The sequence below is a fragment of the Schistocerca nitens genome, chromosome 1 (genome assembly GCF_023898315.1).
Source record: "Schistocerca nitens isolate TAMUIC-IGC-003100 chromosome 1, iqSchNite1.1, whole genome shotgun sequence".
Lineage (NCBI taxonomy): Eukaryota > Metazoa > Arthropoda > Insecta > Orthoptera > Acrididae > Schistocerca > Schistocerca nitens.
The window spans coordinates 1,006,622,481-1,006,646,989 of NC_064614.1; the positions used below are offsets into that span (position 1 = coordinate 1,006,622,481).

Consider the following 24,509-nt stretch of genomic DNA (forward strand, 5'->3'; position numbering starts at 1 on the left):
GCGTCCTCCCGAGAATGCGACTCTTTCAACTTCAACATCTGTGACTTGAAAGTCCGGACCAATCGTTCAGCGGCACCGTTTGACTGAGGCGAAAACGGCGCGGATGTCAGATGTTGAATACCATTGGCCTTGCAGAATGACTGAAATTCTGCGGACATGAATTGTGGGCCATTGTCGGAAACAATAGTCTGTGGAAGACCTTCAATGCAAAAAATAGCAGATAACGCTTGGATGGTGGCAGATGACGTCGTGGAAGACATCCGGACAACAAAAGGAAAATTACTGAAAGAATCGACCACAACCAACCATCGAGCATTCCAGAATGGGCCAGCAAAATCTATGTGCAAGCGTTGCCAAGGGGAAGTGGCTTGTGGCCATGCAAAGAATTTCCGTGGTGGGGCGGATTGTTGTTCGGCATACGCCATGCAAGAAGAGCACATATTCGTAATCGCAGCATCGATTCCGAACCAAGTACAGTGCTGACGAGCAAGTTGTTTCGTGCGCACTATACCCCAATGTCCTTGGTGGAGAAGCCGTAAGACAGAGGACTGTAACGAACGTGGGACCACAACTCTGGACTGATTATTATCAGAACGCAACAACAAAACACCACGTCGTACAAAAAGTCTCTCCTTGTGAGCAAAAAATCGGCGAACCAACGGATCCTCAATCCGTGACTTCGACAAGGGCCATTGCGTAGCAACAAAACGCAAAACAGTAGCAAGGACAGGGTCAGAAGCTGTGGCTGTAGCTACACGACGAAAATCAATCGGAAACGATTCGACCACATCATCGGTTTCCGCATCAATGAACATGCAAGCAAGTTCGGAAGAATCGAATGCTCTTGCGACCTCATCACGCAATGCGTGGGGAACATTGCGCGCTCTGAAAAATTTCGGTTGCGCGTTTACTTTCAGTTCCAAGTGTGCTTCATAGTTCGTAGCGCAACCAAGGCCCGGTGCAAAAATGTCTGCAAATTCTTCACATAGACGAGAAACACTGTCTGAAGGCACAGTCTCGTTCACTGACAGCACCTGATTGACTATTGACATGTTAAACAACTGAAATAAATCTAACCCAAACAAGTTCACTGCAGTAGAAGAACGAAGAACGTAAAATGACACAAGTTTCGTTTGTCCCTTGTATGTTGCAAGAAGAGTGCACTGTCCTAACACAGGGATAGCTTGTCCGGAATAACTATTTAACGTAACATTTGCGGCACGCAATGGAGGTTTGCCCAGTTGTTTGTACGTGTCGTGATTGAGCAATGAAACTGCAGCTCCGGTATCGAGCTGGAATGGGATCACTTTGCCGTCAAAGTCCAAGTCTACAAAAAGTTTATTGTCCTGCTGACGACAAGAGCGACTTTCACGTGCAATTTGAACTGATACAGGTACAGAAGCACTTGCGACTGGACGGGATTTCCGACGACGTCGACGCACACTGTTTGTGGGACGAACATAGTCACTGTTTGAGATAGTGGCACTGGACGGGGTGGAATTAACTACATGAATGTCCATGGGCGAAGGTCCACGACCCTGATTGTCACTGGTTCTATTCCGACGCGAAGCAAAGGGCCTGGAATGGTTGTGATTGTCTGATCTGAGCTTTTTCTGGCAAACACTTTGAACATGTCCTTTCTTATGACAGTAAAAGCAAATAGCTTGGCGTGACGGGCAATTGTCACGCGAATGTCTAGTTGCACACCGCGGGCATGATTTCACTGCATTTGCTTGCCTACGCGGCACACGTGTTTGAGAGCTAGGCCGCAGCTGCGCGGATGTGCGCGAGGGCTGTTTAGCGGCCCGTGCAGCGCGCCCGGCGGGCCGGTTAATGTGACACACGGCTGGCGAAGTTTCAAATGATTCCTGAGCAAAGTCAAGTGTGTCTTGCCTATCTAATATGTCTATCACTTGCTGAAGGGAGGGATTTACTAGTTTCAAAATCTGTTCCCTTATACGAACATCAGAAGCGTTCTGTGCTATGGCATCACGTACCATTGTATCTGAATAAGGAAGTCCACATGCACACTCAAAAGCACAATCCCGTGTAAGGCCTTGCAAAGTTGCAACCCACTCCCGATTAGTCTGACCGGCCGTACGTTTTGTACGAAAGAACGTATACCTTTTTGCAACGACATTTACTGTTTCTTTGAAATAGGCATCTAAAGCAGACAAAATTTCTTCGTATGACAGAGTTGCTACGTCGCGTCGGGGAAACAATTTCACTATCACACGGTAGGTGGACACACCGACACACGAAAGCAAAAACGGCTGCCGCTCAATACCTTGAATTCTGTAGGCGGCGAGATGAAATCCAAATTGTCGGGACCATTCTGTCCAGCTTTCGTCGGCCGCGTGAAACGGACGAAATGGTGGTGCAACTACGTGGTGTGGCTGCGGTAGCGATGAAGCGGCGGCAGCCGCATCGTTGTGCAGTGCACGTTGACCCTGGACGAGCTGTCCAAGGGCATCCAATAACGCCTGCGTCTGCTGATTCTGCAAGCGATAAAATTCGGACAGTACATCTGGAGAATGTGGCGAAGCCATGACACAAGCAAATTAGTGCAAAGTAGAAAGAACACGTTTACACTCGTCACCAATGTAGTGGACTGACAAGGCAGCCAGTCCACAGTGACGGGTAACCGAAAGGCACGCGTACACACACGCCGACTGGCGTTAAGTCTGAAACAGGATACGTGATGAAAGCTATAAAGAAAAGAACGGAGCTTCTCGTATACTTAACTTTAATGCATTGTGGTACATTTCTCTTGATAATACAAGTGAGACTCTCTCCAGATATGGTTAATGCGCCTTGCTAGGTCGTAGCCATGGACTTAGCTGAAGGCTATTCTAACTGTCTCTCGGCAAATGAAAGAAAGGCTTCGTACGTGTAGTCGCTAGCAATGTCGTCCGTACAACTGGGGCGAGTGCTAGTCCGTCTCTCGAGACCTGCCGTGTGGTGGCGCTCGGTCTGTGATCACTGCCAGTGGCGACACGCGAGTCCGACATGTACTAATGGACCGCGGCCGATTTAAAGCTACCACCTAGCAAGTGTGGTGTCTGGCGGTGACACCACAATTTGGATCTATATTTACTTCATTTTCCTGGCCAAAATAAATAAAGCACACTAACCTAACCTTCCTCTCCTGCATCTGGACAGTTTCCATGTTTTGGGGTATGCACTTGGGCTTTCCATCCAGTAGAATCAGGGTTCGAGTCTCAGAAAGGGCACTGCCTATTTTAATTTCCCACCAATTCCAAGCGCCTCTGGTGGTATAATTGTGTTGGGGGCGGGGGGGGGGGAGGGGGGTGCACTTGGACTTTTCGTCCAGGAGCACCAGAGTTTGAGTCCCAGAAAGGGTACTGTCAATTTTAATTTCCACCAGTTCCTGGGGAAGTGGGATTGGGATGTCAGCACAGCCCTGGGACAAAGATATTCCCGCCATAATTCGAAATTCCCGCCCATCTAGTAGGTTGAGGGATAGGGAGGGTGGAGAGGGGGGAGGGGGCTGGAGCCTGCGTGCAGGCTGTGGAAAAACACCTGACATCATCTGGGGGCGGGGGTTTGCCTGATCGGGGGCGGGGGTGGGCACAGTCGGTGGTGATTAATAGATCAATTTAATTAATTTGCAATTCAATTTGGTTTCAAAACTACAGTGAAAACCCCATCTCACTACTACTAACTACCCCTATGTACAAATGCTGCGTTAGAATATTAACTGCAAAATAAAGTTACAAAAAGAAATTATGTAAGAAGCACTACCCCTGAACCTGTTAGTTACTTACCTATTGACCGAACACAAAACTGGAGCTAACATGGAAACAAAACGCATAAACTCGAATGTGATTAACATCATTACGCAGGTGAATGTGATGGAGTGGCCAATTAGGTCGTCATCTCATAATTTGTTACGTCATGAATATGCCCTACTTGTTACATCATATGAATATGCCCAACGTACTGCATCATGAATGTAGCGAGAAGTCAGAAAATCTGTAACTGCTCTTAATTTCTATGGATTGGGATGGATTCCATAGCCATTCACTAGACACCCCAAAATCTTTTTCGGATTCAGTTACGGATATGCTGTCTGAGCACATTTCAACATGTCATTTTGCAATGTCTGCATTTTACATTGTTTTTACAATATTGTCTAATGTCCTCCACAATTTGCGAACACATCTCACACATTTCAGCATGAGTCTACATCTACGTCTATACTCTGCAAAGCACTGTGAGTTGCATGGCAATTGGTATCTCCCATTGTACCAGTTATCGTGGTTTCCTTCTGTTCCATTCATCTATGGAGTGCAGGAAGAGTGATTGTTTAAATGCCTCTGTGTGTGCTGTGATTAAGGTAATCTTGTTCTCACAAACCTTATGTCAGTGATACCTTGGGGGTTGAAGTAACTCCTAAAGCCACCGTTTACAACCGGTTCAGTAGTCTACAAATAAACCAAAGCCTACCACCTGCTTTACCCACGACTGAGCCAATGGATCGTTCCATCTTGTACCCCTATCCAGGCATTTGTATGAACTGGCAGATTCCAGTTGTTACTCATTGATATTGCACTCATAGGATAATATTTGTTTTCTTTTTGTGAAGTGCACAATTTTATATTCCTGAATATTTAAAGCAAGTTGCCAATCTTTGCCTCACTCTGAAATGTTACCAAGATATTATTTAATATCTTGAATATTTATTCAGCTTCTTTTGGAGACTACTTCATTACAGACAACTTCATCATAGGCTACAGTCTGAGGTTACTATTAACGTTGTTCATAAGATCATTAATATATAACATGAAAAGTAAAGGTCCCAAAACACTTCTCTGGGACACACACGAAGTTACTTCTAAATCTGACGATGTCTCTCTGTTCAAGATAACATGCTGCGTCCTCCCTGCCAAAAAATCCTCAATCCATCACACTTTTCGCTCGATACTTCATATTATCGGTGGTACTGAGTAAAATGCCTTTTGGAAATCAAGAAATATTGCTTCTACCTGGCAGCTTTGATCCAAAGATTTCATTATGTCGTGCATAAAAAGTGTGAGTTGGGTTTCGCATGGTCGATGATTTCGGAATCCATGCTGGTTGGTGAGGAGATGGTCATTCTGTTAGAGATACCTCATTACGTTTGTGTTCAGAATATGCTCTAAGATTCTACAAGAAATCGATGTCTAGGATATTGGGCGGTAGTTGAGAGGCAGCTTAGATGGTCTTCACTCCTCTTCGAAACTGGCAGACAGTAAAGACACATCGTCCGTTTATGGTACATTAGCACTTCGTCCATCATATTTTCGAAGGTGGATAGAGCATTATGCAGTCCAAATGGCATGACTTTGGACTCACAAAGCCCATTTGAAGTTAAGAAGATAATCTTTTCATGGTCATCCTCGCCAGCCTTAATTTGCCAGTAGTCTGTCTGCATGCCCACAGTTGAGAAATACTTTGCTCCTTTCAAGCAGTCTAGATTGTCATCAATGAGCGACAATGGATAGACATCTTTCTTAGTGACTTCGTTTAGTTATCAGTTGACAGAAGAGTCATGTGCTGTCCTCCTCCTTCACAAAGACCACAGACAGACTGGAACCAGGGACTGTTTGAAGGTTACACAATCTCACTTGTAACATTTTATCCACTTTCTGCCAGATAACTCATCGACACTCTGCATGAGCACTGGCTAATCTGTGAATATCTCCACTGTTGATACAATGTTTTACCATGGTCTGATTTTTCCCCACTCCAGATCTGAAAGCATCTAACAATTGGTGCAGAATAGGTATCACTCGCTTTACCCAAGATCATGCTGCAGACATTTATTTAAGGATCTAGGGATATTCACAGTAGCTTCTCAGTATATATACTCTCTTATGAAATTTGTTATTAACAACCAAACCCAATTCAAAAGTAATAGCAGTGTGCATAACTACAATACTAGGAGAAAGGATGATCTTTACTATTCAAGATTAAATCTAACTTTGGCACAGAAGGGGTGAATTATACTGGCACTAAAGTCTTTGGTCACTTACCAAATAGTATCAAAAGTCTGACAGATAACCAACAAGTATTTAAGAAGAAATTAAAAGAATTTCTGAATGACAACTCCTTCTACTCCATAGAGGAATTTTTAGATATAAATTAAAGAAAAAAAGGAAAAAAAAAAACAAAAAATATTTAAAAAATAAAAAAAAACAAAAAAATAAAAAAGCTGTTATATTAACTTAAGTATGTTGTTAAATTAACTTAATTATGTCATGTATTGGAAAATTTGACTCGTTCCACATCATTACGAAATATTGTATTCATGATCCATGGAACTAGTATTAATCTAATCTAATCTAATCTAATCTAACATCATTCCTCAGCAAAGCCAGATCCTGTTGGCAGTTTCATAGTAGCTATCTCACCTGCATTGCCTGTAGTTACAGCGAAACGTGAATCTTCGTCAGTGGCACTAAGCTGACCTTCCTGGACTGGTTCAAATGTTCCACACACATACCTTTAGGGATGAGTTGTGACTGCTTGTGACAACTAGTGATCCAAAGTTCTCATTGACCACCTACGATGCTTATGATCATTGCTGGCTTCTACATTTCTTTTGTGAGTCAGCGTTAGCTAGGTACATGTTCTGCACGTCATGTCAACAAACTTCATACCAAAACCATGTATAACTAGTCACTTTAATGGATATGTAACATATTATGTGTGTTAACATTAATAAACACATTATTTTTGTGTCCTGCTCACGTGACTACATATAAAATCTAGTTGTGTATTTGTTTTTACAGACTACCAGTTTTAAATATAAATTCGTCCATGGAATAGAAGGAGTTGTCCAGGAAAAACAATTTTAAGTTAAATTTAAAAGTTGCTTTGCTACCTCTCAGACGTTTTATGTTACTGGAAAATGATTCTTATTGCTCACCTTTATGTAATCAGTACTTTCTTTCTGACTGATGAGTTACAACAGAAATTTTTTCCATAAGACGTTATTGAGAGGAAATATATAAAATGTATCAGAAGGCTGGTTCGTTTGTTTCCAAGACAAGCAACTATATGAACATCTGAAATAGCTAAACTTCATTGTTTGACAAGCTCAGTAACATGCTTCTTCCAAGACATGTTTTCATCAGTATGTATAAACCAAAATTTGGAGCATTTTACGACATTCCTGCTAATGTACTACATCAATTGTTGGAATGATTATTTGTTGCACAAAACTGAATATAGTGTGTTTATTTCAAAATTTATGCAGTGTTCATTTTCTGGAAACCACTTAATAATTCTTCAGAAAATATCATTTACAATCTCTCCTGTTCCTTTCTCTCTAATGAGATTTATTATAACACTACTATTATCAGCAAAATGTAACAACTATCCTTGTTTAATGTTGATTGGAAGGTCATTTCCATACATAAAGAATAGAGTTCGATCCAAAATTGAACCCAGGGGGACTATTTGCGATTCCTCCCCAATCACTAATGTTTTCTACTTTCCCAACATTGTTTGAATTATTCTGCACAACTTGTTGCTTCTGTTAGTTAATTATGATTAAAACCAGTTGTGTGTAGAACAATCAGTTCCATAAAACTGAAGTTTTTCTAAGAATGTAATATAGTAAAGGAGGACACTGGTACAATCAGGCATGCAGAGGGGCAGATCCTTAAAATCAAAAAATTCTGGTGGTTATGATAAAGTATCAACGAAGTTAAGTACACAATGTGCTTCTGAGTTTAGTAATACATTAAGCTATTTGAGTAACTAGTCGTTTATCAGCGTGATATTTGCGGAATTTCTGTAAAATATACTGAGTTTATGCCTTTGTTCAAGAAAGGAAATAAAGAAATACTGTCTAATATCTGTCCAATTTCCTTTTGCCTGCATTCTCAAAAATTTTTGGAAAGCTAATGACAAATGGATTTTTAACCAACTGACTAAAAATAATATGTTGTGAAAAGCCCAGTACAGATTTATAAAGGGTTCTGATATTGAGACGACTAGCTATACATACAATGAAAATGTACATAAGTTATTAAATAATAACTACAGGCTACTGGTATATTTTGTGCACTGTCAAAGGCATTTGACTGTGTAAATATAATATCCTTTTAAATAAATTAGAATATTACAGTGCAACAGGAAATTCTGCAACATTGTTCAAATCCTATATCTCTTACAGGAAACAAAGGGTATCATTAGGAAAGAGACATATACTAAGCTATCAAGTGTCATCCAACTGGGAACTAACTACATGTGGTATATCTCTTCATTCCATAGGTCTCCATATCCTATTTCTTCCTTAGTGGTCTCTTAGACCCCAACCTACTCTTCATCATTACCAATTTGTGATCTGAGTCTATATGCCCCAGGATATGCATTACAATCCTGTATCTGATTTTGGAATCTCTACCTGACCCAGCTGAAACCTTTCTGTATCTCCCAGTCTTTTCTATGTATATCTCCCTCTCTTGTGATTCTTGAACAACCCTATCACTGAAATGTTCACAGTAACTCACTCTCTGCCTTACCTTCCTATCTGTAACGAATTCTTCTCCCATTATACCATTTTCCACTGCTGTTGACATTATCCTATACTCATCTTACCAGAAATCCTTGTCTTCTTTGCATTCCATTTCACTGCCCCCCCCCCTCTCCGTATCTAGACTGAGCCCTAGCATTTCCATTTTCAGATTTTCTAGCTTCCCTACCATGTTCAGACTTCTGACATTCCGCCACCCCAAATCATAGGACATTATCCTATAGTTAGTTATTCAGTCTTTTTCTCATGGTCGTATCCCCCTTGGCAGTCCCCTCCCAGAGATCCCTATGGGAGACTAGTCTGGAGTATTTTGCCAATGGAGAGATCATCATGACAATTTTTCTATTACAGACCACGTGGCCTGGGATATCCATTATGTGTCTTTGAGGCAGTGAATTCCATTGCCTTCCGCATCCTCATGTTGTTGATCACTGCTGATTCTTCTGTCTATTACAGGCAGTTTCCCACCCCAAGAGCAAGAGAGCACACTGAACCGGTATCCACTCCTCTGCCCTCTTTGACAAGGCCATTGACAGTATGAGGGTGACTTCTTATGCTAGAAGTCTTCGGCTACAATTGCTGCTGACTACGTTACTTTTTCGAATATTTTGGAAAACGATGTTAGTAAGGAAACTGGTGATAATTATTTATGTCTCTTTTTTCACCTTTCTTATAAGAAATGCTGCATATTTTAAATTGTTTGAAAAAATTCACTGTGTCTGTAATGCATTATGTATAGCGCTAAGGACATTACTTATTAATTTACAACAACTTTTCAGAACTCTGCTAGAAATTTCACCCACATCATATGAGCTTCCATTTTTTTTAAAAAAAATTTACGATTCTTTTATTTTAAATGTGTATTCATGCTAGTTTTGTTGCTTAAAGTTTTGTGGAATAACATTTGTAAGATATTCTCTTGTTTCTTCAACTGATCCCATTAATATTATTATTGTTGCTACATACAGAAAATGATCATTAAAAGTATTCACAACCTGTGAATTATCAGTCACTTCACTGTCATTTAGTTTAACAATTGTAGTATCTTGCACAAATACTGGTTATCCTCCCATTTGGCAATAACCCATATAGTTTCAATCTTATTATCTGTATTATTAATTTCTGTCTGGATGTGCATATTTTTGACATTTTAATTGTTGTTATTGTGGTCTTCAGTTCGAATACTGGTTTCATGTAGCTCTCCATGCTACTCTATCCTGTGAAAGCCTTTTCATCTCTGAGTAACTATTGCAACCTATATCCCTCTGACTCTGCTTACTTCATTAATCTCTTGGTCTCCCTATACGATTTTAACCCCACATGCTTCCCATATTTTCATTACTTTCCTTAAAGTATTGCAGTATTTTTTGTAATATGCAAGTAACATTAGATCTTGACTTTTCTGGCCTGCATGTAATCCTCCTTCTTCCTGCTACATGAGATTTTAATTTTATTAGTTGTCCACATCTTACTTGCTTTTTTTGCTGTATTTTTATGTAACTACCATTTTCAAATATTGACACAAATCTACTACAGAATAAACTGAATTTGACATTAGCATCTCTTTCTTCATATACCTCATCCCATACCACCTCTTTTAATTTATTCTTAAAAAATTGTGTCTTGTTCTCATTAACAAGCCTCACCCCCTTTGAATGAACCTGCCCCAGGGATTTAAGATGCTATATCGTTTATTTCTATTAATTGTGCATCTTGATCAGTTGGTCCATTGGCAATTGGGTACACAGTACTTGTTCCAGCCTGAGCACTTACTATAAAAATGTTATTACTCAGTGTCCTACTTTCTTGCTGAACTTGAGTTGAAAACTACCAGTATTAGATGTTAGCAACTAACAAAAGCTTCACAGCTTAATTGAGCATCTTAATTGATGACATAACTCATCTCAGTGTTGATAGCCGAATATTACCGTCTTCAATGGCAAACAAATGCCCAGAGCAGTCTTTACTATGTGTGCTTAGTGGAATAGCTTCGCCCATCTCGAGCTCTAACCTTCCACAGTCTGTCTGTGATGCCTGCAACAAGTCCCATGCAAGAACAGCATTGTCATTACACTCCGTTACAATGCCAAATTCAAAGGGTGTGTTCCATCACTGACAGTTATTCTTGCAATGTTCCTGTCGGTTGGACATATTCCTCAGTTGTGGTTGTCAATGTAATCACTGAACATAGCCTTTGTTCACTAACTATGGCAAGAGTCTGCTCTTACAGAGGAGGAGGCCCCTGAGCCTGCTATCACCTGAACTGGTTGGCAGTTGATGATGATGTCAATGATATTTCCTGATTTGCATCTGTGGCATCCTCATCTCCGCAGAAGGCCACCACGCTTAGTTTTCCAGAAGTCAACTGCTATGGGAAATTCTGGCACCTTGGTACAATGACAGGGAATGGTTATGGTATGTTGGGGAGCGACCTTGTCCATAGTATAGTGATAGGCTTCATCCCACAGATAGGCTCTAATCGTCTGCAGTTGATAAGCATCGACAGAACTAATGTGATGGTTGATGTCCTGTGGCGTAGTTGCCATTGAAAACTCGCCTACATTGTCTGCAAAAGCATATATTGTGTCCAGGGTGTTCACAGTAGAAACACACCAGCGTGTTGTAGGAATTGGTATTACAGATCGACACATCGCTTCTTCAACATTCACTATTAGCTCCTGGTGTATCAGGTCATACAGTTTATGGCTGCTGTCTCTTGCTTACTCTATTTAACAGTTCTGGTTGTCATAAAATGCTGTATCTCCTCTTTCGCTACGTGGCTTATGAGACACACTAGGTTGGAGTGGTCTTGCACAAATTTCGTAGGGATAACATTCGACAGTCAGTCATACTTTTTTCGTCCAATTCTGTGCTGTGACATCCTGCTCAGAAGAGCTTGGTATAATACTCGTATGTCTTCTGTGACCACTTTCATCAAGTGTGTGATTCTATCAACTACTGCTGCTAAACTTTTAAGGATGTGAAGTTGTGATACAAGAAACTCTTGTGTTCCTGACATTTCGTCCAGGACTGCACTGGACACTTTCAGAGGCGCTCCTCCGCTGAGTCTTGCCGACTGTGTGGTCGGATTTTTCATGATGGCCAGCTCAAAAGGTCTACTGCCATCTCTGCATAAGGGTTAGTGTTCACTAAAGTGAGGTGTCGCAGGATGTGGGCACTGCGATGTTTGCGTACGTTTGGTTAAGGTTAACCATTTATACAAGCTCATCTGGTTGATAGATTGGGTAAAAAGTCGAACAAAGGGTAGCGGTTTGAAGGGCAGAGGGAAAAAAGTGCCAAGGCAAGTGCCAACGGAAAAAAACCACTGCGATAGCTAGGTCGGGTAGTAAGAGCAGTAGCGGATGTCTTGCTGACTGTGATAGGTCATGCAAGGTAGATTATGTTAGAAGTGGGTATCATGCAATTGGATACCGTGTCAAGCCAAGTTTCGTCATAAGAGATCAGTCCTAGACAGTGCTACAGCACAGTGTGCTGCAGTTTGTGCTATGAGAGCCCCTGCCGTGCTGTCAGTGGTGATTTCACGTGGGGGAGGCACCAGCTACTTCAAAACATCTGCAGTGCGTCACTGTGGCTTCAGTTTTGCAATGTAATAGCTATCCCCTATACTGGAACTGGAATACAAGCAGTATATCGTTTCCACTTTCTGTATAGTCAATAGACCAATGGATTCCAAGCCAACAGTTTTCAGCTGTACATTAGGCTTCCATCAGTGTCTGGAGATGCTTGTTAGGATCCTATTAAATGGCTGAAAGGATTCAATTAAGACATCTAATACAAAAGGTGGAATGACATTATGTGTATGCTAAAAGTGTACTTTTACTTGGACTGCACAGCCAAGCAGTGGTTCGATAACAACGAAGGAAGCTCTGTAACTGGGATAACTTCCAAGCCAAACTGAAGAAAACATATGACGACAATCTGCAGCAAGTCCGCTTGGCAGAATAACAATTGAAGAACAGGGTCCAGCATCACTGGGAAACGATGCAGCCCTATACATACAGAATGGCTTCGTTCTTTTCTGAAACAGAAATTTTATCTACAACGTCAAATCATCAGGATGGCCAGACACGGGTTTGAACTGTCGTCCTCCCAAATGCGAGTCCAATATGCTAACCACTGTGCCATCATGCTTGGTCCTCCCAGTTGGTGAGCACAGCAAACAGCGAATATTCCAGATTGCTGGTATTTATACAAACGTCGAATATTCCAGAATGTACAAACATGGGACATTTCAAGAGCCTTCCAGGAACTATAAATACTGAATAACAAATAACTGAAGACGGGTCTGAAGTGGCGACCCACAACACACCAGCAAGCGACGCTAACTGCGAGGTGCTACGGCACACTGCACGCATCTACATCTACATCTACATCCATAATCCGCAAGCCACCTGACGGTGTGTGGCGGAGGGCACCTTGAGTACCTCTATCGGTTCTATTCCATCCTCGTATTGTTCATGGAAAGAAAGATTGTCAGTATGCATCTGTGTGGGCTCTAATCTCTCTGATTTTATCCTCACGGTCTCTTCGCGATATATACGTAGGAGGGAGCAATATACTGCTTGACTCCTCAGTGAAGGTATGTTCTCGAAACTTCAACAAAGAGCTACTGAGCGTCTCTCTTGCACAATCTTCCACTGGAGTTTATCTATCATCTCCATAATGCTTTCACAATTACTAAAAGATCCTGTAACGAAGTGTGCAGCTCTCTGTTGGATCTTCTCTATTTCCTCTATCAACCCCATCTGGTACAGATCCCACACCGGTGAGCAGTATTCAAGCAGTGGGCGAATAAGTGTACTGTAACCTACTTCCTTTGTTTCAGACTGCATTTCCTAAGGATTCCACACCACAGCTCATGGCAATATCATTATTAGTTAAGTTTCTTACTTATTTATTTAGCCACAGATATTTTGAAAAGATATTGGACACGCCAGCTAAATATAAAATGAAAGGTAGCTAAAAGTTAAACAATTCAAAAGTGCAGCAAATAATTACTTTCATATCTATACATGTATACATTAGGTGTATATATTTATGTACACAAAACAGCGAGCAAGTCTTGAGATAAAAATAAAACTAATACTAAATCATTCACCCATGATGTATAATCACTTCTCGCTGACAGCAAGATAGAGCTTTCCGCCTTTTGCCCAAATATCTTGTCATGTACTGTGTAATAAACGGCTTCAGTATGACCGCAGCTTTGAAACACAGTACACAACTGAGATAAAGCTAAACAATACATCTGGAGTTTTGTACTGTACCGTCTCGGCTCAGTTGAGTTCTGCTGCTCTTTGTTAATCACGAAATATTTTCGTCTTTCTTATATCTTCTTTACATTATAGTGACAAAAAGCACATATCGGTATTCGCCACTACGAATACGACAGCTCTTTCCCCTCAAAGAACGACTTATAACCCCTCGAGAGAAGCCAATTATTTTTTCTGTTCTTAACTATAAGCATACGATCATTTAGCACTTAGATGTTGGGGAGTATAATTCCAAACGATGAAACGTGTCCCTAAAATCTGTTTTGATGAAACATTATGAAAAGGAAGGTATCAACACAAAATTTTCCCAATAGTACTATTACGCAGCTGCGCAGTAAATAGAAATAAAGGGTATTAAACATACTATTACTTGCCCTTTGAAAATTATGTAACTTCATACTCAGAAAAAATTAAGGCTGAAACATAATTTGCTTTTTATAATTTCTTTGCCAGCATCACTGTAACACTACGGTGTTCAGCCACTGGCTAGGACTATTCGACTTACATCTGTCATTTTAGTACCATTTCAAATATGTTTTTCTCAGCAGAATGCTGTGATGCTCATGAGGGGCAGATCCACCGAACCTGCGTAACTGCTGTACGTAACATGCGGTATCAAGGCTGAAAATGAGATAACCACACTTTACGCAAATAGGCAGAAGTTAAAGAGCGTTCGTGCGTGTTGGGAAGTAAGGATATGTAGGAAAATAAAGTAGGTTATGTGTGCGTTTGTTATCGGCTTGTAGTGTAGCTTATAAACAACTCACAGACAACGGGCAGTTGCCAAAGTGAAAGGTGTTAATGACAGAAAGGTGATAATATCTGCTCGTCCTCCAGCAGGGTTGCAAGAATACGAAAGGTATGGTGCTGAACACAAGAGAAACTTAATGTAATAGTGGTACATTGCTCTTTAGAAAAATAACGCTCAGAAGAAATGCAGTGAATGATTTCATAAAAACATTTTTGTTGCATGCCGTTTCACCGAAAATGATATTAGAGTGACGTTTCGTATTCATTAAATCAAGTTAAAAAAGAATTCATTTAGCGTTTGCTTGCGACATAGAAAAATACTGTGCATTTTTCAACTATTAATAAATGACGCCCACATAACTAGAATCAGTTATAACCAAAGTGCAGCATTAACTACGCTGTTTCAAACACTATTATTAAACGTAGGTGCACAACAAAAGCAAAAAAAAAGTGTTTTGGGTTTGTATCTCGCCGAGCAGATATGTGGAAGCTGTCATACGCACGAAGCTATTTTCTCACATAATAACTATATTAGTGAAAAGATATTAACGAAACAGTTGAGACAGGACTTATTATCTTGTCTCAGTTGTTCATAGCTGACAAATTTTTCTCACAGTTGGTAAGGTGGATTCAAGATTCCTCCAAACCAGCACTAATAAAAATGGAAATGTTAGTAGGTGGAAGTGCAAATTAAAACGAATGCTGGAGGTGAACAGTTGAAACCAGACTTCCTTGTCTTTTACCTAATCCTTAAACTCGGCTTTCTCACAATGATTTTTTGTTTTGTTTTGATTTATGTATCAAGTAGACAGATATTCCTAAGATTGACTTTCAATCAATCAATGAATCTCCACATGTTCACAGTAGCTGTATTACTTTGGTGAATATTTTGTATAACTGATCATAACAGTGCATCTCACTTTTCTTTGGGACTTTAAGTTAGGGTAAGGTGTCCTAAATATGATACAAAATCACAAAATGTGTTTTCATTTTTTAAACAATATATATATATATATATATATATATATATATATATATATATATATATATATGAAAGGCAATGGTAGCTGCTTTAAAATGGCACTGTGTTTAATTCTTTAGAGCTGCAAATCTAAACCAAAAATAAATAAAACACTATCATTTTTTTGGACTGAAAATCTTAATATGAGGTATTCCTAAGTACAATGAAGATACTAGACTGAGGTCTTAAAAATGAGATAGAGCACACAAAAAATGATGCATGTGTATAACTGGGTGTTTCCTTTCACAGATTTTTTAAGGATATTTATGGCATGAAATGAATGTCGGTGTCAACTTCAAAAACTTCTTTATCTGCTCAACTACAACAACTTATTTATTTGTTTCTTCTATTTTCGACATTATTAAGCTAAGCTACAATGAGTAGAAACTGTTTACAATTATACTTGACATATTGACACTGATACAAAAATTACAAATGCACAAAAGAGAATCACTGTCTTTTTTTTTTTTTTTTCCATGAACATCAACAGGGCTGTTAAACACAAAACAGGTTGCTCGTCTGATATTTCCAAAACCAGCAGCAACATGAGGAATTGGCAATTCCCCTATCACATCACTCTTATTAATCAGGGAAATGTCTTTTTCATTTAATTTAAAAACTGTGTTGTCCTTGTCTACAGACTCTAGAGCCATAACTTCAAGATCATTTTCTAATATTTTTTGAGTGGTGCACACATATCTGTAGCTGTAAGAATTTCTCTTCCATCCTTGAAATTTAGCCAAAATATAATCTCCTTCAGTTGCATGTGCTGGATTAGTCATTACAACAGGATCTGGTGTGGATTCTTCTAACAGATCGACATCATCAAGGCTGCCATCACTCTTCAAAGAGATGTCGGAATCTGAATCAGTCTCCTTAGGCCTACTCGTTTGTGTATTTTCAGTTGTTTTGGCTGTAGGCATAACTTTCCTAGTCTTCTGCTTTTGGCTTAGGCCTTATCCTTTGTTGTTCGGAGGCTTTTCTTTTTCAGCAATGAGTCTGCTGTATTCTTCTGAAGTTATTACTTTTCTCTGAAGGAGTAAATTTTCAAAACTTGCTGATGATTCACTGCTGCAAACAGGGGTTACACTAATTTTTTCAGAGCCACTAGCTTCAACTTCACCGCCATCAGAGCAAGGCAACAGTGTGTTCTCTTCTGAAATACTGAGGTCTGGCTCACTGATATTTGTGGATTTGTTCATGTTTTTTATATTATACGTGTGTGATTTTTCAGGATCCAGTCAATGAACAGGATACCGTGACCTGTTATAGGGGCAGAATCCTGTGTTCTTCAAGCCTGGTATTATGTTTTTAGGTTTCATTGTATCTGGCCATACTTTACACACAAGATCCACAAATTCTGATTTCGATGGTTAAAAGACTTGAAGCAACACTTGTCTAAAGGTTGCAGCTGGTCAGTTGTATGTGGGGGCAGCTTCATGACTGCAATTCTCGTATGCCTTGCTTTTTCAATTACTGTGGGATCTAAATGACTAAGGTGACTATCCAACAATTGAAGTAAAGGTCTCTCTTTCACAATGTCACAGAAATGACTGAAGTAGCTCAATGGCGTCATGAAACCATTAACAGCAGTTGAATAAAATGTGCCAGATAAATCACGTGCTCCCTTCCAGGAGCTCCATAGGTGCACCCCCTCAAAAATGATAAATGGTGGAAGAGCCCTGCCTGCAGCTGACACACAAGAAAGCACTGTTGTATTGTCTTTTCCAGAACCCTGAATATCCCAGGAAAACTTCTGACCAATACCTCCAACAGCTTGTACCCTGGAAGGATCAGCTGAAAAGTATGTCTCATCCAAATTCCATATATTGGCTGGTTTATCTTTGATGTCCAGCTCTTCCAATATTGCTTCTAATTTATCATAGAAATCATAAATAATAAAAGGATCACTTGTAGCATTTCTGCGATTCATTTCAAGAGCTTCCGGCTTCTTCAGTGTTAATGAATTTTACAAATAGAAATGTCTGAACCATTTTGAACCAGGTTTTCCATCTTTAAAACGAGTGGTCAAACCATTTTGTTCCACAAAGCCTTGAATAACCAGCAACAGTTCAGATCTTGTCATTGGAAATCCCCATTTAGCAAGTGTCTTCAAGTGATTAGATAAAGTTGTTTCTTGATCTGCTATCAAGTCTGTTTTCCTACCTTGCACACCTGAGTGAGTGCCATGTACCCTTCTGTGCAGAAACATTTTATCCATTTTATATTTCAATGCTACCTGCCCGAGTGAAGCTCCATCTTTCACCTCTTTTATGGCTGAAGAAATATCTTGTTTACTATGTGGCCTTCCTTTTTTCTTATATGAAGATGCCATACTGTTCCTGTCATGACCCAAAATATTCCAATTTAATATTATATAATATTGGCATAAAATAAATTTAAGAACAGTTGAGACCTATTTTAGATGAAACCTATACTTAGGCCTACCTGTAAAAGAGACCTGAGAGGAATAGCAGTACACCAGTAACTCAAAACTGTAGCCCATTTCATATCTTCTGCTGCTGCTTTTGCTGCACTAATATCAACAATAGCATGAAATAAAGCACAACAACTGCTGCATTATTGCCCTAACAACTGCTGCATTATTGCCCTAACAACAATAGCAAGAAATACAGCACAACTGCTGCATTATTGCCAATTGCAGCAAGTAACACACATTTCAGTGAACAGAACGGCATGATTAAAAAAACAAAGAGTGTACCACTTTTAGGACTGCTGTATCATATTTTGGGATTGGAGTGTATCATATTTAGGGATAATATTGACTGTTTATTATTTAACTCCATATAATAAATGTGAAGGTAATGATTAGCCCAACAGACAGAGCACATCTTTCTGTCTATGTAATCCAAATTTGGTGGGTAAAGAATCAATATTTCCAAGATTGTGGCAAATGTTGTAGAACTGTGTGCACATTTATTTTCTGTAGAACTGTGTGCACATTTATTTTCGATGTGAAAAATGATGACTGACTAAATTATTTTTTATCTCAGTGCTGAGTTTATAATGGAAAAAACATAATATGACTGGTCATTCCCAAAGAACGGCGGCATAAATAATAGTAGGAACATTTGTGATAAGTACGGTTCTCTTATGAATAAACTGGGTGTACCAGTATTTGGAAAATTTTTGCTGTATCAGTTTTAGGACACATTACCATACTGGAAGTAGTGTGATTTGATTTTATTTGATTTTTTATTTGGTCCTGTTGATTATATGTTGCACAAAGAGTGTACTATCAATATATGACAAGTCAAGCGAAATAATACAAAACTATGTGAACATTTTATGTATCATACAAATGGTTATTTTTTATGAACAATTGATTGCGGACAAAATTGCAACCTGCATTTTACTGGTATAAGTTCAAGTGAATGTGAATATGTATACTGGTAGACTATGATTCTCTTTAAAAATATTATAGAGGTGGTCCACGTAATTACTTTGAATGTGAAGTACATTACAGCTTTCTAACCATTGATAACACCTGATTTCCTGTGGATTTATGTTTTTCTGTAGATTCTTACAAATCATATTTTCCCAGTCTTGGAATTCATATCTGAAATTTGCAAGTTATACGCAGCCTTCAAAGTATTCTAAACTGATCTCGAAGTTGTCAGACTTACCTTGGTCAAGTATATGGCACTGAACACAGAAGTGTCACAATTGAAAATGTGATTGTTCAAGTTTCCCAGTGGGTAGAATATTTCATAAAGACCTATTTTCAAGTATGCATATAGATGAAATTATTTTCTCTTTCAGTAGTTTAGTTGAGAACCTTCTATACAAAATATTGGAGCAGAAATAATTGTGTCCTGGCAGCATGCCCAAAAAATTTTGAAATAAGTTTCATAGTCAAACTAGCTTCCCCCATGAACCATGGACCTTGCCGTTGGTGGGGAGGCTTGCGTGCCTCAGCGATACAGATGGCCGTACCATAGGTGCAACCACAACGGAGGGGTATCTGTTGAGAGGCCAGACAAACATGTGGCTCCTGAAGAGGGGCAGCAGCCTTTTCAGTAGTTGCAGGGGCAACAGTCTGGATGATTGACTGATCTGGCCTTGTAACATTAACCAAAACGGCCTTGCTGTGCTGGTACTGCGAACGGCTGAAAGCAAGGGGAAACTACAGCCGTAATTTTTCCCGAGGACATGCAGCTTTACTGTATGATTAAATGATGATGGCGTCCTCTTGGGTAAAATATTCCGGAGGTAAAATAGTCCCCCATTCGGATCTCCGGGCGGGGACTACTCAAGAGGACGTCGTTATCAGGAGAAAGAAAACTGGCATTCTACGGATCGGAGCGTGGAATGTCAGATCCCTTAATCGGGCAGGTAGGTTAGAAAATTTAAAAAGGGAAATGGATAGGTTAAAGTTAGATATAGTGGGAATTAGTGAAGTTCGGTGGCAGGAGGCACAAGACTTTTGGTCAGGTGATTACAGGGTTATAAATACAAAATCAAATAGGGGTAATGCAGGAGTAGGTTTAATAATGAATAAAAAACTAGGAGTGCGGGTTAGCTACTACAAACAGCATAGTGAACGCATTATTGTGGCCAAGATAGACACAAAACCCATGCCTACTACAGTAGTACAAGTTTATATGCCAACTAGCTCTGCAGATGATGAAGAAATTGATGAAATGTATGACGAGATAAAAGAAATTATTCAGGTAGTGAAGGGAGACGAAAATTTAATAGTCATGGGTGACTGGAATTCGTCAGTAGGAAAAGGGAGAGAAGGAAACATAGTAGGTGAATATGGATTGGGGGGAAGAAATGAAAGAGGAAGCCGCCTTGTAGAATTTTGCACAGAGCATAACTTAATCATAGCTAACACTTGGTTCAAGAATCATAAAAGAAGGTTGTATACCTGGAAGAATCCTGGAGATACTAATAGGTATCAGATAGATTATATAATGGTAAGACAGAGATTTAGGAACCAGGTTTTAAATTGTAAGACATTTCCAGGGGCAGATGTGGATTCTGACCACAATCTATTGGTTATGAACTGCAGATTGAAACTGAAGAAACTCCAAAAAGGTGGGAATTTAAGGAGATGGGACCTGGATAAACTGAAAGAACCAGAGGTTGTAGAGAGTTTCAGGGAGAGCATAAGGGAACAATTGACAGGAATGGGGGAAAGAAATACAGTAGAAGAAGAATGGGTAGCTCTGAGAGATGCAGTAGTGAAGGCAGCAGAGGATCAAGTAGGTAAGAAGACGAGGGCTAGTAGAAATCCTTGTGTAACAGAAGAAATATTGAATTTAATTGATGAAAGGAGAAAATATAAAAATGCAGTAAATGAAGCAGGCAAAAGGGAATACAAACGTCTCAAAAATGAGATCGACAGAAAGTGCAAAATGGCTAAGCAGGGATGGCTAGAGGACAAACGTAAGGATGTAGAGGCTTGTCTCACTAGGGGTAAGATAGATACTGCCTACAGGAAAATTAAAGAGACCTTTGGAGAGAAGAAAACCACTTGTATGAATATCAAGAGCTCAGATGGCAACCCAGTTCTAAGCAAAGAAGGGAAGGCAGAAAGGTGGAAGGAGTATATAGAGGGTTTATACAAGGGCGATGTACTTGAGGACAATATTATGGAAATGGAAGAGGATGTAGATGAAGATGAAATGGGAGATAAGATACTGCGTGAAGAGTTTGATAGAGCACTGAAACACCTGAGTCGAAACAAGGCCCCAGGAGTAGACAACATTCCATTAGAACTACTGATGGCCTTGGGAGAGCCAGTCATGACAAAACTCTACCATCTGGTGAGCAAGATGTATGAGACAGGCGAAATACCCACAGACTTCAAGAAGAATATAATAATTCCAATACCAAAGAAAGCAGGTGTTGACAGATGTGAAAATTACCGAACTATCAGTTTAATAAGTCACAGCTGCAAAATACTAACGCAAATTCTTTACAGACGAATGGAAAAACTGGTAGAAGCGGACCTCGGGGAAGATCAGTTTGGATTCCGTAGAAATGTTGGAACATGTGAGGCAATACTAACCTTACGACTTATCTTAGAAGAAAGATTAAGAAAAGGCAGACCTACGTTTCTAGCATTTGTAGACTTAGAGAAAGCTTTTGATAACGTTAACTGGAATACTCTCTTTCAAATTCTGAAGGTGGCAGGGGTAAAATACAGGGAGCGAAAGGCTATTTACAATTTGTACAGAAACCAGATGGCAGTTATAAGAGTCGAGGGGCATGAAAGGGAAGCAGTGGTTGGGAAAGGAGTGAGACAGGGTTGTAGCCTCCCCCCGATGTTATTCAATCTGTATATTGAGCAAGCAGTAAAGGAAACAAAAGAAAAATTCGGAGTAGGTATTAAAATTCATGCAGAAGAAGTAAAAACTTTGAGGTTCGCCGATGACATTGTAATTCTGTCAGAGACAGCAAAGGACTTGGAAGAGCAGTTGAACGGTATGGACAGTTTCTTGAAAGGAGGATATAAGATGAACATCAACAAAAGCAAAACGAGGATAATGGAATGTAGTCTAATTAAATCGGGTGATGCTGAGGGGATTAGATTAGGAAATGAGACACTTAAAGTAGTAAAGGAGTTTTGCTATTTAGGGAGTAAAATAACTGATGATAGTCGAAGTAGAGAGGATATAAAATGTAGACTGGCAATGGCAAGGAAATCGTTTCTGAAGAAGAGAAATTTGTTAACATCGGGTATAGATTTAAGTGTCAGGAAGTCGTTTCTGAAAGTATTTGTATGGAGTGTAGCCATGTATGGAAGTGAAACATGGACGATAACCAGTTTGGACAAGAATAGAATAGAAGCTTTCGAAATGTGGTGCTACAGAAGAATGCTGAAGATAAGGTGGGTAGATCACGTAACTAATGAGGAGGTATTGAATAGGATTGGGGAGAAGAGAAGTTTGTGGTACAACTTGACTAGAAGAAGGGATCGGTTGGTAGGACATGTTCTGAGGCATCAAGGGATCACCAATTTAGTATTGGAGGGCAGTGTGGAGGGTAAAAATCGTAGAGGGAGACCAAGAGATGAATACACTAAGCAGATTCAGAAGGATGTAGGTTGCAGTAGGTACTGGGAGATGAAGAAGCTTGCACAGGATAGAGTAGCATGGAGAGCTGCATCAAACCAGTCTCAGGACTGAAGACCACAACAACAACAACAGTCAAACTAGAAGATAAAGAGCAAAAATGTTCGTTTCTAGCATATGATCATAAATGTGTACCAGCGGAGCTTCATCCAGTAAGTAGAAATAAAAGATCTTGGACAGTGTATGTTTAAATTATAGGAAGCACACATGAGAACACAGAAGGCAGTTGGGAACATCCTGTCTGTAGTAATGTTTTAGTGGTGTGGGGCAACAAGCCATCAGTATTGCTTCAGCCTCTATGTGTGGCTGGGGTAGGTGCTGTTGAGATGCCTCTGCTCTAAAATGGGGAAGTTAGCTGGAGCATCATCTTTTCTAGTAGCCCAAGTTGGTTGCCAATAATTCCCAACCACAAACTGACATCAAACCGGTACCAGTGGGTCACTGCCACCTTATCAGTAAAACACTAATGCAAAAAGAACATTCCCACTTGCCTGGTGTTTTCTCATGTATGTTTTCACTTATTGAAACCTATACTCACAAAGATCCTTTATCTCCACCTTCAAGTGGCTGTAACTCCCTTGGACTACATTTATGACCCTATGTCTATATGACTTTCCTTGCTCCTTATCCTCTCAAGGGTTGTTTCCTGAAGCTTATCCACATTTATCAAAATCATCCTGCATACATACATCCCTTCCATAACTGGTTTATTTAACCGTGATGGTTAAACGTCAACAATGTTGTATCCCCATCAAGGAAAAGTACAGTTTCACATAATTATAAATGCTGATTCACTTACACTATTTTGGACATGCATCTACATCTATACTCTCCAAACCACCACAAGGTGCATGGCAGAAGGTATGTCCCATTGTACCAGTTATTAGGGTTTCTTCCCAAACCATTTATGTATGGCGTGCAGGAAGAATGATTGTTTCAAAGCCTCTGTGCTTGCAGTAATTATTCTGATCTCATCCTCATGAACCCTATGTGACAGCGATACTTAGGGGATTGTAGTATATTCCTAAAGTCATGCTTTAAAGCTGGTTCTTGAAACTTTGTTAACAGGCCTTCTCAGGACAGTTTACGCCTATCTTCAAGAGTCTTCCAGTTCAGTTCCTTCAGTACCTCTGTGACACATTCCTACAGATTAAACAAACCTGTGACCATTTGGGCTGCCCTTCTCCGTATATGTTCAATATCCCCTGTTAGTCCTATTTGGTACGGGTCCCCAACACACTTGAGCAATATTCTAGAATCAGTCGCACAAGTGATTGGTAAGCAATCTCTTTTGTAGGGGGCCAAGGGAAGTGTCCGATTCCACCATTTGCTTTGGCACGTGTGATGGAAATGTTATGATGTCATCGTGGCACTGTTTTTGTGTGTTTGTTGATGGCATGTTGTATTTGGTGGTGTGCTCTTGCAGTGAATGTTCAGTTTGAAGATGTGTTGTGTGTGGTATTCGGTCATTTGACTTCACACAAAGTTCTTTCTGTGAGGTGATTGGAAGAGAATGATGTGTCAGCAGTTATTTTGATTTATTGTTGGGGGGAGGGGAGGGGGATGGTGTTATGTGTTTATGTGAGGTATGATTATAGTTGTGTGTTTATGGAGCAAAATGTAATTGTGTATTTCATTAGGGAAGAATACGCCAGAAAAACTGAAGTTATTCCCTCCGGGTTGCTTTGGGTGACGATATGACAAGGTTTTTACAGCAGTTCAACCTGACTGCCGACAATGTGAAGTGTCATACATGCATTTAGAGTATGAAGTTGACCAGAGTTTGTTTG

At 39.9% G+C, this 24,509-nt stretch overlaps 1 protein-coding gene across 3 annotated transcripts in view; it reads left to right on the forward strand.

Annotated features, from left to right (window-relative positions):
- The first annotated feature begins 14,333 nt into the window (after positions 1-14,333).
- Positions 14,334-24,509, forward strand: part of LOC126195463 (D-2-hydroxyglutarate dehydrogenase, mitochondrial) — a 74,769-nt gene continuing 64,593 nt past the window's right edge. Inside the window, exon 1 of one of the 3 annotated variants that reach the window (XM_049934100.1) lies at positions 14,334-14,440. In XM_049934100.1, coding sequence (XP_049790057.1) covers positions 14,375-14,440 — 66 coding nt within the window. In that variant the 5' untranslated portion in view covers positions 14,334-14,374. The other 2 variants (XM_049934093.1, XM_049934107.1) reach the window with 2 other exon arrangements.